Source organism: Alosa alosa, chromosome 5 (assembly GCF_017589495.1).
Source record: "Alosa alosa isolate M-15738 ecotype Scorff River chromosome 5, AALO_Geno_1.1, whole genome shotgun sequence".
Classification (NCBI taxonomy): domain Eukaryota; kingdom Metazoa; phylum Chordata; class Actinopteri; order Clupeiformes; family Clupeidae; genus Alosa; species Alosa alosa.
The window spans coordinates 9,645,268-9,661,062 of NC_063193.1; the positions used below are offsets into that span (position 1 = coordinate 9,645,268).

At 47.3% G+C, this 15,795-nt stretch overlaps 1 protein-coding gene across 1 annotated transcript in view; it reads left to right on the plus strand.

Annotated features, from left to right (window-relative positions):
- The window catches only part of tmem8b (transmembrane protein 8B), a 46,557-nt gene extending 31,309 nt beyond the window's left edge, over positions 1–15,248 (plus strand). The window contains exons 2-3 of the mRNA XM_048243407.1: positions 8,243–8,432; positions 15,017–15,248. Coding sequence (XP_048099364.1) covers positions 8,243–8,432; positions 15,017–15,248 — 422 coding nt within the window. The remainder of the gene's footprint in view (positions 1–8,242; positions 8,433–15,016) is intronic.
- The last annotated feature ends 547 nt before the right edge of the window (positions 15,249–15,795 follow it).

A 15,795-nucleotide genomic window follows, 5' to 3' on the forward strand; every position in this document is an offset into this window, starting at 1 on the left:
ATCTTGGCTGCCATCTCCTGTGTGAGTGGGCGCAAGGTAACCCCCCCTCCTCCCACCACCTCCACCTCACCTTGACACCTGTCCTTCCGCGGCCAGAAGGTGCCAGCTAGAATCCAACTCACGCTCGCGGCTCGCTCCACTGCTGTTCCCATGGAGATGGCATTCTGTTCCGCCTGCTCTCGGAGAATCTCCGTCTCCCTGCTGTGTCGCATGAGCAGGCCCCCACTCAGCATGCCGGGAGTCGGACTCTCCAGAGTCTCTCAGCTTGCTAGAGTAAACGTAGAAGAATGTGCGACCGCCGTCAGCATCGCAGCGGGCCAATAATTCAACGCACAGAACAGTGCCAGTAGAGTGGCAGGCAAGAGCACATGTCCTCATTGTGTGGCATATATTATAGATGCACCGTTGCCTTACCAGGGAAATCAATGGAAAATACTTTCGCTGAAGAGCACAGGTAGTTTAATAATGGATTGATGTGCAAAGAAGTGATGGTATTCTGGAGCCAGGCAGCAGTAGGAAGAATGGAGCCATCCAGCTGAAGCTGAATGAGACCGCCAAGCTGTTTTTATTTCAGTGCCCAGACTCCATTTGTGACTGGAGAGCAGCTTATTAATGCTATTCTCCTCTGCCATGTCTTGGAAGTCCTGCACCAAACACCCCCTCCTCCACCCCCTTCCCGCTGAAGCTGACAGGCCACATTGATCTTTTTTTCTTGTGCGTCGACGGGGTCTCTCTCGGCCCGCACCTCTCCTGACCTCCCTCCCCATTGCTAAGCACCGCTCATTTCAGCAGTCCTGTCAGCCTCCATCAGAGCAACGCTGGGCTATGCCACACCGCGCCGTGCCGTGCGCTTGGGCCCGTACGTGTGCTGGGTACCGTTTTTGGCTCTTACCCCCGGACGCGCCTGATGAAACACGCGCACAAATTCTCTCCGTTTTTTTCTCTCACCGAGAGATGTATTTTCATTCCATCTGTTCTTTCTTCCTCCACCTGTCTTCGGCTCTGTTCTTCTCTCTCTTTCTCCGCATTCCTCTGTAGCCACTCGGGGAGGCATGACCAGGTAATGATGATGGGGAGGCAGGCAGGCAGGCGGTACTCCACCTGGCTCTTGCTGTTGTGGCCTGCGTGAATGCTGAGTTTGAAGGCTGTAATCCAGGGATTTAGTGTAAACCTGGTGGATGAATGGCGAACTCTCGGATTGAACCATCTCTCAGCCCTGAACTCCTGCTGGGGGACGTGTGTGTGTGTGTGTGTGTGTGTGTGTGTGTGTGTGTGTGTGTGTGTGTGTGTGTGTGTGTCAGGGCATTAGGGTGGTTACCTGCCCACAGAGCTCACCACTGCCAACAGGAGAGACGCTCCAGTCCTTCCTCCTATTGGCAGTCAGACCCTGGGCTCCAAGTGTCCATGGAATTGTGGAGTTGTAACGCCTTGCCCCCCGGTGCCTGGTGCAAGCGTTCACACACAAGTTTGTGTTTGCATGCATACTGTATGTATGAAAACTCAGGCACAATAGCTCCTGGAGGGCTCTTCAAAGCACAACAGTATTATTCCTCATGCAAATGCAGAATCCCTGACAGAAATACACAGGTGTGTGCACATTAAAATACATTCAATAGACTGTACACAGATACATATATTCAACACCTATTACCCTGTTACCCTTACATACATTGCATACACATGCACATAACCTTATGCAAATGCAATACATTGAAAAGTAAATATATTCAGGCCTATGTTCATACACTCACACACATACACACTCACACACACATACTCTCTCACAGCAACACAGCAAAAGCAATACTTGAAAACCAGCAGGTGTGAAAGTATCAACATTCATTCTCTCAGAATGCAAATGTGGTTGATGGAGGCTAGTTGAAAGTGCCTATTTTACTGTCCAATCAGCTCAATAGTGCTTGTGCTACCCACTGGTCACCCATGCGCTGCATGCATGAATTAGTCACTTCCTCTCTCTCCTTTGCCGTCTTCACTCTTTCCCTCTTACTTTCTCTTTCCCTCTCTTCTCTCTCATTCTCTCTGTCAAATTCACTTTATTTGCTATTTTCTGTCTTATTTCTTCTCACCCATTTACCTCTCCCACCCTCTTAGCTTTTCCTGATCTACCACTTCCCCCTCTCTTCCTCTCACACTTTCTTTCTGTCTTTTTTTCCTTTCTGTCTGTCTTTCTTTCTCTCTCCCATCATGCTAAATTGGTGCTGTGGCTAAAAGCAAAGCACGAGAGACCCTGAGTGGGGTGGGTCACCTTTCCCCCCCAGACAAGTGATCCAATAGTAATTCTATAACGCACGCGTCACACACCATCTCGTCATCCTCAGGCAGCTGAGCCATTTCCATCTGGAGACACAAGGGGCACTGTGTGTGCGTGTGTGTGTGAGTGTGTGTGTGTGTGTGTGGTGGGGTACCCATGATAAGGGGGGAAAGGAGAACAAACTGAAAAAAAGAACATGGCCCAGGGCAAGGCAAACAAAGCAGCAAGTGTATCAGCTTTGCTTTGTGTCTGTCCCACTGGTTAATGCCCTGAGCTCATATTTAGGAAGGATTTATGGTGTTTAGCTTCCAATGGACTTTGGAGACCTCTGCTTGGGTTGTTCTGTGTGTTTTTGTGTGAATGTGTGAGTTTGTGCATGGGAGTGCGCTTGTGTTTGTGCTTTTGTACAATTTTGTTAACTCCTTTGGGGTCCTTTGCTCCTACAGTAGGTGTTTTTTGTTTTTGTTTGTTTTATCAATCAGTGTGTCTAGAGGTCTACATGGATTCTGAATGGGGAGTGCCTTTTGAATGGAAATCTGTGATGCGTTGAAGCTTACTCCTACTCCCTTATGCTCTTTCTCTCTCTCTCTCTCTCTGATTTGTGCTTTCTTCCTCTCTTGGATGAATTCCCAGCACAGTGTCGCAAGCTGCAGTTTTGAGGATTTCGCTTGCTTTTCCAGGCAGCTCTCCAAACCCCATAGAAATCCTCCCCGCAAAATAATGCAGCGCTGTCTCACCTTCTATTGTCCTGGCCGAGTAATCCATGCTAATGCACAGGATATTACCCCGGTAACTCGGCGAATTGTCAGAGAGCAGGCATGACTTGAAACATCTGTTTTATTCATCATATTCACACAAACAAAACAAAAAAATGCCTAGCATGGGCTAATGCCTAGCTTCGAGGAATTAAATAAGATTACACAGAAATAGTGATAGGGAGAGGGAGAGAGAGAGAGAGTAGCAATGGATGCATGAATCAGACTGAGCTCTGACTATTTTTTTACTCGGCCAGTCAGAGCCAACAGGATAGTGCAGCTAGAAAGCCACCTACAGCCAAGCCGAGTGGGCCGGTGAGCACCCAGTACCAATGCCCTGGCTCCACCCACACACACACCCACACACACACCTAGAGAGTAAGAGTGAGAGAGAGCAAGAGGGATTCACGCAGCCACATACATGCACGCACGCACACGCACACACACACACACGCGCGCCCACTCACACACACACACACACACACACACTCTCTCTCACTCCCTACTATGATGGCTGATTCAAGACAAGGCAGAAAAGAAAAAAAACGTGTCCAACATCACCATCACAAACGTCACCATGATGAAAAAGCAGTCAAAAGCAGGAGCTTCTGCTACATTAAAGACAGAGCAGGGAGAAAGCAGAGGATGATACGTCATCAATAATTGATTTGCCATCAATTTAAGGAGCCACCACATGACTCCCGATGGAAGAGAAGAAAAAAAAAACAGTGCTATCCATTTTTATGGCATTTCAATCTGAGGCTTCAAATTCAGAGGAGGAAAAGAAGTGAGGGAGTAGGGGGGGGCTCTGGTATTGAGCCGCAGTAAACTTTGTTGCGTGCAAGATATTGACATGAAATGTAATAAAAAGCTGGTGATTTATCGCTCTGGCGGTCCATTGAGAGAAGGCTGTCGTTGAGATAAAGCTGGGGGCAGGCAGAGAGAATAGAGATGTGAATAGCCTTGCCTTGGTGGAAGGGGACGATGGAGGAGAGCACGAGAGGAGGAGGAGTAGGAGTAGGAGTGGAGCGGGGGGGTGTAGATGAAGGACAGACTCGTTTGTCTTCTCTCTCTGGATTAATAAACACTCCTGCTCTCTAGTCTGATTTAAACCATTTTCCTCTACAGATACAGAAAGACTAAATAGACCATTAGGAGGGCTGGTAAATGGTAGCTTCTCAGTCCACTAGAGAGCACCCATCAGACACATGAAAGAGAGAAAAGCACCTTGTGTGTTGCTCATGTTATGGTTACCTGGCTCTCTTAGCTTTTCACTGTTTCTACACAATGCTTTTATTGTGCAGTATTTCTATTGAATGGTACTATACAGTAATATAGCTGCAAGCAGCAATGTGGGGGCCAAGCAGTGCACTATAGCAGGAATGGCGTTGGCATGAGCAAGCACTCACAGCAAGTTTGATTGCAAATGGAAAAAGAATGGCTGAGAAATAAGCTCATTTACACCAGTAAATGGTGTAAATGAGAATTACACCAATGTCCTGGACCTAGAATTACACCAATGTCCTTGTGTGTTCTCACAATCAGCTACCATGTCCCTGGACTTTATACACCAAAGAGTTGCTGAGATGTGAGCTCAATTTGTCTATTACAGCACCCCTAGAGGCCAAATGAGACCATTTTCCTTGCATGTCCTCACAATCAGCTACTTTGGCTCAGTATTAAGTTTGGACTTCATACATCAAAGCGTTGCTGAGATACAAGCTCACTTCCTGTATTGCAGCGCCCCCTATAGAGGCCAAATGATGCCAATTTCCTAGTGCATCATCACAATATGGTAACAGGTCCTTATACCAAGTTTGGACTTTGTACATCAAAGCGTTGCTGAGATACAAGCTCACTTCCTGTATTGCAGCACCCCCTATAGAGGCCAAATGATGTCAATTTCCTAGTGTGTCAGATACCAAGTCCCTGTACCAAGTTTGGACTTCATACATTAAAGCGTAGCCGAGATGTTAGCCCACTTCCTGTTAGGCGGCATCATAGCCATTTGTGATTGGCTGTCACAGGCAAATAAACTTGAAATTAAAAAAATTCATAAGTATCGTTTGTGCGGCTCGGTAAGAAGATCATCTCCGCCAAGTTCCTTGAAAATCGGATGAAATTTGTAACCGTGAAACTTTTCGTAGAGTTTGTATTAAATCCAATATGGCGGAGATCCAATATGGCGGAAAGTGACGGGATAGGGGTCGATGAACTCGGGATGGTCCAAGGATTCAGCTTCGCTACTTGGCCCCCAATAAGAGTTGAGCTGTGGTGTTCTTGCACCGTGTGCTACAATACAGGCCGAAGGAGATGTTAACCAAAGTCAGGGGTGAGGCAGAGCTAAGAGAAGGTTATCTGTTTAGGAGATATTCCTAATTACTGTGTCCTCTGGCAGTGTCATCAGATACATTGAAAAGATGTAGCCTGTTCCACCTTTGAAAACCACTTTTAGCCACAGCAGCCAATTTAATCTTTAACCAAGATCAAGCCAAGCATTGGCTCCAGCTACATTTTGAAAATGCATGGAATGCTAGAGATGCTCTGTAAAGATAGCGTTTGAAGGGGATATTTTGATTACATAATTAAACTGATAAGAAGATATATTACTATGGACATGGAATGAATGCAGGATGCCATTGCCATGATGCAAACAGCACTGTCTTTCACCTGACTGAGAATCTTTGAAGTAGAGGACTGTGGACAGAGAGGTCTTGTCAACCAGCCTGACAGACTGGAGGTTTTGTACAGTCACTTCTAGGAGACAGACAGCACTCCACTGACTGTGCCAATGACTGATATGTGAATTGATTCCCTGCCAGTTAGAAATAAGAAGCACACCTTCAAACACCCTGCAACATGCTCATAAATCATGGTTGTTGTGAATGATGTGTTAGTTTAGCATGATCTGTCTATTTCTCATGTATAATTCCTTTGATCCATGTGTTGGCAAACACCATGGACCAGCTACAGTGTGATGCAAATGAGTAGGAGTGCAGTTACACTGCGGATCGCCAATGTTATTCCACTGGAATAGAGCCACAATATCCTTCAAAGACAGGTGACACACATCGCTAATACTGGGGCTTTGGGCCGTGATCACATATTGCAGGAAGTCCTTGTGAGAGACAGCAGAAGAGAGAGAGAGAGAGAGAGAGAGAGAGAAAGAAAGAAAGAAAGAAAGAAAGAAAGAAAGAAAGAAAGAAAGAAAGAAAGAAAGAAAGAAAGAAAGAAAGAAAGAAAGAAAGAAAGAAAGAAAGAAAGAAAGAAAGAAAGAAAGAAAGAAAGAAAGAAAGAAAGAAAGAGAGAGAGAGAGAGAGAGAGAGAGAGAGAGAGGCGGGATGCGATGAGCCATGGCTGTCATGCACTAACGGATGACGAACCTACCGGCTTCATACCTCTGAGAGTCCATCAGCTTAATAAAAGTGTCAACCCGTCTGATTTGTTATGTCTGTAAATAAAGAAGCGGAAAGGAGGAGACGCGGAGAGGAAAAAAAAGGGAGTGAATGTGTGTGTGTGTGTGTGTGTGTGTGATGCATGCGCGTGTGTGTACAGGCCACGTGCTCTGCTGAGATGCTGATGTTGTCCCTCTGCAGTGCTGTCGTCTCCACCAAAAATCCTCCACCTGTGTCCCCCCATGTATTTCAATGGCCTGCAGCTCACTGCACACAGTGCAGGTGGATGTCGGATGTCACAAACCAGGGCTGCCAAGGGTGTGTCAAATCCCTGGGCCTGGAGGTGCCGGATAGGGCATATTTATTTGGATGGCTCCAGCCTGATCTCATCCTATGGTCCTCTCTTGAGTGCCTCTGTGTGAGACTCTGCATCAAAAAACAAGAGAGAGAGAGATGGAGAGAAGAGGTGGTTGTTGGTGTGAGAGTGGTGAGGGGATGAGTGGAAAGATGGGCAGAAAGTGTTGGATGGAGCGAAATCGGGGGTGCGGCAGCTGGCGCTGTTCCAGAAGCCTCTTGGCCAGAGAGCTCTTGGCCATCTTAGCCCTGGCCCAACAGCCCCCCTGAGGAGGCTTCGGCTGGATAAATGCAGTTCTGGCCAATTAAACTCCCCCTGTTCCCAGTCGCTGCCCATGCTTTAGGGTGTGTCTCTGAGGAGATGGGCAGAGAAGGTTAAAACCTTGGAGCGAATGCAAAACTGGAGGTTACTCTCGTCCTTCCTCTCCCTTTTGCCTTTCTTTTGAAAAGAGAGAGCGAGGCAGGCATGAAAAGGAATCGCTCCTTTTTTTTCTGAGGGACACAGAGAAGCGGGCGCGGATTAATAAGACAGAACAGAGAAAAATAGACAACCATACGGCAGATTACAGCAGGGCATATATTTACACACTTCCACCCTCATCCTCCACGGAGCTGTTGAAATGAAGAACGACACTTGGAGGATGCACTGAGGCAAAAAGAAGAGAGACAGACAAAGAAATTGAGTAAAGATGGGAGAAAGACAAAAAAAGAGACAGGAGAGAGGGAGAGAGAGAGAGAGGGAGAGAGAGAGAGAGAGAGAGAGAGAGAGAGAGAGAGAGAGAGAGAGAGAGAGAGAGAGAGAGAGAGAGAGAGGGGGGGAGAGAGAGAGTGAGGGGGGTAGGGAAAAGGTGAAGGGGCCAGCTATTTTTCATCCATTTCAGACACAGGGCTCTCAAGTGCTAACCAACTGACTGTGAAGCTTCCAGGACCCCCAGCGGAAAAGACCACTCATTAGTAATAGTTGCCTTTTGCCCTTGGGAGGCAAATTGCAAGCGATTGCACCTGTGCGTCGCTGAACATGCAAGGGGAACCCATGAATATCATAAAAGCGCCTGGGCGGGAGAGCATAAATGTTTCTCCCCCCTCACAAATCACGCCACGACCGCAAGCTATTAGGCGCGCTGACGATCAGCACATAGGAAGCCACGGCTCATTACGGCAGATTGCAAATGTCATTTCTTGCGTCTCCTCCCCGGGACAGTTGTGAAGTATGGCGGCAAAATTAATTCTGGATAGAGCCTAGATTTGAGTGGAAGCCAAGCAAGCCTGACCTAGATCATCTGTGATTAAATCATCGGTAAAGGTCCTGCGTAGAAGGTCACTCAAACTGCATTAAGACCGATCTATGCAGCCCACCCTTCCTCCCTTCATTCTTTGACTACCCTCCACTTTCCTCAACCCCCTTCCATCGAAGGAATAAAAGTCATCCTTCATCGCACTAATTTTCTCCTTGTTCCATTCCGCAGATTGCCTCTTCGTGACTGATTATTTCACCAGGACACCGCGCAAGCTGAACGCCTTCCGCTCCTTCGCCAGTGTGGAGCTGTTCCACTTCAACGTGCCTGAGGACACCGTGGTGGCCGTCTGGAACCTCATTACCTTCAAGGAGCAAGGGGGCACGTTCGGAGACAGCTGTCCTGACCGCAATGTTACTGTGTAAGCACCCCAAAGCCCCCCCATACAGGAAGATGACAGTAGAGAGAAGAGGGCGAAGAGCTGTAGAGTCAGTCGCTATTTTCTTGATGCTGTTTTGTTGTTGTTTTTTTAACAATAGAGCGAGTGCCATTAATTTGGGTGGTGCTCGATCAAAGTCTCTTTAACAAAAGACTCTCAACAGTGTCTGGTCATGCAGTGTTGACACTATGCTAGCGGCTAATGAGCATCATGACATTTCGGAGAGGCGTGAAGTTCCCAGCTGTTATAAGAGGATGGTCATTCTCAGAGGCCCTGCCATGAAAGACCAGAAACCCTGTTATAATGCCTTTACCATGCACTGACTGGGCACAGGAACCTTTTTTATTACTTCAAAGCAGAAACACAGTGACAACTTCATATCTCACTGGCAACTTTCAGACTATCTTACACTTCTGCACTATGTAAAGACATAGAGTGTAGTGTAGCGTTATCCTATCTAGACAGACAGTCTCTTGGTGTGAATAGAATACATTACACACTTCCCAGCTATCAGTGCCAACTTTAAACCATCTTCGGTTTTGAATGTTTTACTGTGCATGTCCTCACTGTGCATGTGCAATCCCCGACCACCACCCACCAACCCCTCGGGGTTATTAAAATGCATAAAAGCTTTAGCTTGGTGCCAGATCGCACTAGTTCCTGCATACGCATCGCTGCCATTAAATTTCCATCAGACAGGCAACCTTGTGCACGCACCTCCCTTATGAGGCAGTGCCATAAAGCTGGAGGGAAGTAATGTATATTTGTCTCCTACGTTTGCAGCCAGATATACATTGTGTGTGTGGCTGTTTCCTTGAAGTAGTGGGCGATGGTGTATAGAGAAATGCCTCTGTGATGTGTGCGGTGCCAGTGATGTGTGTTGCGAACATCAGAGTCACCGCTCCTGTCTGTCCACACTCATTTGTTTATTTGCTGTGCTTGGGATGACCTTAAGATGGAGGCATCATTGGTTTTTATGCCACTGCGTTTTATACAACACAACAAAGAGCGCTGTCTGCCAAATGCAGACTTGCTTTGCAGTGGAGCATTTCTTCAGTGGTACGCAGGCACCCAAGTCGGAGTGTTTTATCACCATGTTGTCAGGAGGGGAGAACAAGAAACAAACAGCACATCTTCCACCCTGGGCCCCTCCAGGGACAATTATATTTGGAAGTGGTATATTACTATTCAAGTTTTCGGGAGGTAACTTTTGCCCGAAGTGTCAAGTAAAAACTCAAAGGAAATATGTGAGCCGCGATAATTACAGCTTGTTCTCACATGTCAGAGCCGCCCGTAGAGTAATGAAAAAATGCGTCTCCAGTGTTTAGAGTGAAGAGAACAAATGACCTGCCTACAGTTGGAATATTGCAAAGCACTCAAGCTCACCTCCCTAAGGCAGAGACAGCTATTGGTTTCTGCGTCAGGCTGGCATTGACGCCGCCTTGGCTTTGGTACATTTCATATTGAATCTAATACGGAAACTTCCCCTATCAGTATTTATGCTGTAGTATCTAACAGTAGTAGTATCCATCAGGAGGGCCATAATGGAAGTAAATGGAAGCTGCATAAAAATGTTGATTAAAAGTAAACAAACTAAAAAATGCATGCATGCAAAATGTAATCTGTTGAGTTGAAGCTGCAATTGAGGATAGCAGGCCCTGGAAACAGAACTGCAGTGGAACGTTCCGGGTTGAGTCATAGGCTAAGACAGCTATAGATTCTGCAGTGGGAACGAAACTCAATGTTTCCTCGTCTTCATGGAGAACAGAAGTGGAACAGAGCGGAACGCTAAGCCGCTAATGAAAGGGGGCTCAGAAGGGGGTCCCTGGCAGATCACCCTCCTCTCTAAACCCCTCCACCCCCTACAGCCACCACCACAACACCCACCCCTGCCACCACTCTCTGCCTTCATCATCTGGGGAGAAAAAGAAGGCACATTGAAAGACAGAGGACGTGTGTGTGTGTGTGTGTGTGGGTTTTTTCAGGAGGGGGGGGGTGGCACAGCGAGCAGGAATTCATTTAGATGATGCCACTGTCAGATAGGAGGCAGGGGGCGCCACAGTGAGAGCGTGATTATGAAAGTGACCGCGTGCGTGCTGGGGACGTAGATAGCACAGGGACGCTCGCTCTGGGGGTGGGGGTGGGGTTGTGTGACAGCCAAGGGCAGCGAGGGGGCCGATGGATAACAGTCATGCGCCACTGCGCCCACGGATCAATAGCGCACCGCTGGGCCAGCCATGACGATGATGCTCATTAGAGACAATACAAGCCAAGAAGCCAAACAGTTTTATCACTCCCAAGGTCTCAGCTAGAGACTCGCTTGAGTCAACAAGGCTCTGGGAGGGGGACGGGTAGAGAAAAGAGGGGAGGGGAGGGGGAGTCCGTTTTGGCTCTTGGATTAAACATACAATTTTAGGCATACAGGCAGGCACACAAACATGCGCTCTCACACACACACACCCACACACACACACACACACACACACACACACGCACGTGCACACACACACACACAAAATCCACAAACTCGTGTACACTTGCTGTGAATATTATGATTTTGAAGATTTAATCTGTAACAAAGAAAAACAAGATTATTTTTTTCTCTACATATTTCAAACATATACTAGATAACTTCACAATCACAGAGGTGCAGTGGGCATAGTGAAAATGCCATGTTTATTTCAACAGCTTATTATTTCAAATATTCCATGTTGCCTCTCCCTCATTATGTCCACACAGGGACTGATTACAGGTACATTATGCGATAGCCAAGATACCCAATTAGAAGCACAAACCCAGTCAAGCATTGTTCGTTTTGCTGGTCCGTTTGTTTGTTTAAAAAACACTCAAGGAAGAACAGCTTGTTGTCTAAAAGCATAAAAGTCTTTCATCTGTGCAATTATGGATCTCATGGAAAATAAACACATCATGATCATCAGAATGTAAGCAGGAGAAGCTAAAAAAATATGTCTGCATGAAAATATTTCTGATGGATTGAGCTTGGCACAGACCAATCACCATTAGAGCCTATCAGTTCACATGCACCACAGGGACAGAGTTGGCTCATGCCAATACGCGGTGACTTTAAAGTTGTTTTTCCATGATCAATGTTCCCCTCCTGTGCTTTGCCAAAGACACGAGTGGCAGGAGAAAATGTAATCTGCATTTTGTGTTGCTGCGAACTCTGTCTGCTGTCCATGGTGCTGAAAGGGAGTAGAGTCAAGCACTACTAACTGCGCTGCTGTTCGGGCCACATTCTGTGCATATGGGAGCTCATAGTGGAGTTATGAGGTTCCACAGATACAAGATGCTTGATGGAATTAACACGGCAACACTCCGGCCTCATTAGTAGCCTCTTCCTGCCGCTGCAGCATTGAAGGGAAGGGAAATATGCGGCTAATCACAAACACTCACACATCGTCACTGGGGCTCAGGGTTTCGGAAATCTGACTCGGGGAGAATTAATGACTGGGTGCTATTTATATGCCTCTCAACCCACTCCCGAGCCCTCCCCTACTCCCCTCTTCACAGAGTCCAAAGGCTTAATGGGGTTTGACCTTTCTTGGTGTGGGCAGTGTGGCGATCTCATGGCGTGCTGATTTGATTATGGACATCTCCTCTTGCACTGGCTGGTCACTGAGAGAGAAAAAACAAGCCCCCTTGTGGAGCAGTAACGTTGCCTCGGTCAGACGGACATAAACTTAATGTGCTGTAACGTATACGGATGTGGCGCTAATTGGGTCATAACAGGCCAGTGCCTTCTGTGCCAAGGACAATGAGCCGAGAGGGGCCCATGTTTTGGAGTGCTGCTCACTGGGCCTGGCGTGGCCAAGCTGCGCCCCAGGGTGCTGGAGGCGAGGCCGCTCCGCTGGGCCAGAGCATGTGTGTGTGTGTGTGTGTGTGTGTGTGGCAGGGTGGAGTGCAGTGCGGGGGGCATCAAGCTCCCCGGGAGACACGAGGGCTTAGCATAATGCAGACAGTAATGCCTTTTTACACTTGTTGAGTGGCCCTGGCCTGACATGCATGAAATGTATGCTGATCCCCTCCTCAACATCATCCCATCAATGACTGCCTGTGCGCCACCCCTGCCCTCCACACACCCCCACCCCCACCCCAATCCCATCCTCGCGCATCTCTCCCCTCTCGAGTGCAAATCTAAAATTAAAAAGAGCCTCAGCGTTCTCCTTGAGTTAAGTCCCTGGACAGTCTGCCGGGCTAAATTGGGCTTGGACCTGGGTGTATTTAGCATAATACATCACTTTTCCCATCCCCCTGGCCTTGTGGCTGAAGGCTTGCTCAAAAGCAGCGGGGCGAGAGACCGCAACTAAAACCCCACTCCAGCTGGACGCATGGGTGGGGGGCAGCATCGGCAGACAGACAGACAGGCAGGCATACGGACAGCGTTGAATGGCGGAGCAGGGGGCCGGCTACCAGCATGGGTCCCTGACTCCTAATCAGGCCCGGTATGCACAGCTGGTGCCAGCCGCCCACTGGGACCTACAGGGGCCCTGGTCCAGGGCATGGCGCGGGCAGCCAGCATTTTAAAGAGAGCGGTTCAAAGCAACGGATGCCTCTTATTTGTCTGAGGCTCCTTTGGGGTTGATAGATATATGAGAGATTCAGCCATTTCCTTTGTAGAGATGCACTCACATACAGGTTGCTATAGTTTACCCCTTTCCATTTTTGAGATCGTTCAGCCTTCCTGTCTTAGGGCTGGCTGGGTAGTGATGGGGAGGAGGGGGGGAGGGAGAGAGAGAGAGAGAGAGAGCGAGAGCGAGAGAGCGACAGACAGACAGAGAGAGAGAGAGAGAGAGAGAGAGAGAGAGAGAGAGAGAGAGAGAGAGAGAGAGAGACAGACAGACAGACAGACAGACAGACAGACAGAGAGAGAGAGAGAGAGAGACAGACAGACAGAGAGAGAGAGAGAGAGAGAGAGGGCTAGAGAGGCACTCTCTCTCGCCAGCTCTGGTCTTATCAGTGGAGAGCGAGGCTCTTTGACCTGAGTGTGTTGACTTCCCAGCAGCTCCCCATGTTTTACGAGAAAGAGAGCCAGAGCTGCATCCATGCTGGGATGAAACGCCTCATCTGTGTGACATCCCAAGATACCCGAGTGTTGGTGTTGGTGGTGGTGTGTGTGTGTGTGTGTTGGGGGTGGGGGTGGCAACTTGGAACAGGCACAGAGGGCAAAATGACTTTTCCACACCCCTTTCCAATGCAGGGCCGCGCCATTCTTGAGTTTGAGTTATTACCTGTCAAAGCATCTGGGCCCCTCAGGTTAGTGTGGTCCTCCTACGGGATTGCTTGTCTCCCATTTTTTTGTAGCTTCCTGAAAGAAAAGAAGAAAAAGATAAAAAAAAAAAAACCTATACAAGGTCCGTCTGGCATATCAGTACAAGAGGGTACACTGTGAGATGGCTGGAGACAGATTACAGAAGCATCCGCTGATACGTTCCGGCTGATGGATTGACCAGTAGATGTGAGGGTAATGGAATGTGAATTAAAGTTCTTTTTTTCACCCCCACCTCACCCCACCACCCTTCCATTTACAGAGCATTTGTGGAACACTCTGATAGATACTCGGAAGTACTTTTCCTTTAACATAAATCTGCCCAGGATATGCATCTAATAACACCTTTGGTTATTACCTTCCCCCATGGAACATTAAGTCTTAAATGAATAAACTGAGGCTGAGGGTTTTTCTTCCCCTTTCCGTTTTCAGCTTCGGAAAAGACAAACTGCCATGGTCACAGAGCAGTACAGTGAGCAAAAATAATTGCCTTTAGCAAAGCTCTGTTGAAAGACTTCAAGACATGTTGATGTGTGTGGGAGCCTTGAAAACTGTCTCTCTACAATTGAATGGCAAAGGAAGGGTTGAGAATATATAAGAGAGAGTGAGAGAGAGAGAGAGAGAGAGAGAGAGAGAGAGAGAGAGAGAGAGAGAGAGAGAGAGAGAGAGAGAGAAAGAGAAAGAGAGGGGATATATTATCAGTTTGAGCTTGTGTGATAGCAAATTATTTTTCTTTAAACACCGATGATTACAGATTACAAGAACATGGCAAGAGCATTGCTTCAAATCAGTGTTTTTAAAATTTTCATACATCGACTGGTAATTTACCACTGCAGCATTTGTTTTGAATCTGCTGATGAATAATTTAGAGTTAGTCACAAACCCAATTTTCATTTCTCCTCTACAGAAAGAGAAGAAATGAGAGGCAGAGCATTAGAATCTAAATTGATGGGAAGGGGCCTGCTGTAGGCTAAGCCCCCTCTCTCTCTCTCTCTCTCTCTCTCTCTCTCTCTCTCTCATTCTCTCTCTCTCGTATATGAAATTAATTGTTGGGTATTTGTCGCCAGTTTGATTTATAGCATCTGTAATGACAAAAGCTAAGTCATGATTTCAGAGCACTCAAGCTTAAATGATGCTACACCGCGATGACCCGTGCCTCATTTTTCCTCGTCCCTTTCAAAAAGGCAATCCATCATCCTGGTTAACTTTACAAAGTTTTGAAGTACGTCAAGTGTAACTTTTATATTCACCGGTGTGTGCTTCCTTCCTGTTTTGTCAGTTACTTCCGATCTGGAGCGCCACCAGTGATAAACCCCCTACAGACAAGGTTCCCTCGTGACACCATCGTGCCCAGCTCCTTTGCAGTCACCCTGACGTGGACGCTGCCGAACCGCACCACGGGGGTCTTCAACGTGACCAGCCCTCTGCCTGGGGACTGGTTCTTGGCGGCCCATTTGCCAAAGGATGAAGGGAAGATCTCTGTCAAGGTAACTGTGCCTCCGTCTTGCTAAGTCAGCCTTTGTGACAACAGCACAAAGTCTTGTGCAATTTGCATGCGCTGATGTGAAGATGTGCTTACAGTGCAGAGTGGAGGCTCTGGACACTTCCTGTGTGATACGCATTTTAAATGAGTGCTCATTGGCAATTTATGCCAGCATTTATGAATACAACATTATTTTACATTTGACTACATCTGAAAATCTGAAACTAATAGCATGCAACTATGAAAAAGCCACAGAGGCATGTCTGTGTTGTTTTATTATCTAAAAGAATGATACAATTCAATGTATAAACTGCAAGTAAACGTATTAGGATGTCATTTCTGCGACATTGTGTTATATACAGTACAGCACCTCAAATAATTATCTCCTTTCACAGTTCAAAGGGAGACAAGTTCATTGTGCCGGTACTGCTAAAATGTTCCCATAATGAAATGTTGAATGGGAAATGATGTGTGAAAGTCTCATATGGGTATTGAAATGGCAGCGAGATGAGAGATACGGTATGGTGGCGGGGGATTTGATAAGATGGAAAAGGTCACACTAAACTTTTCACTCT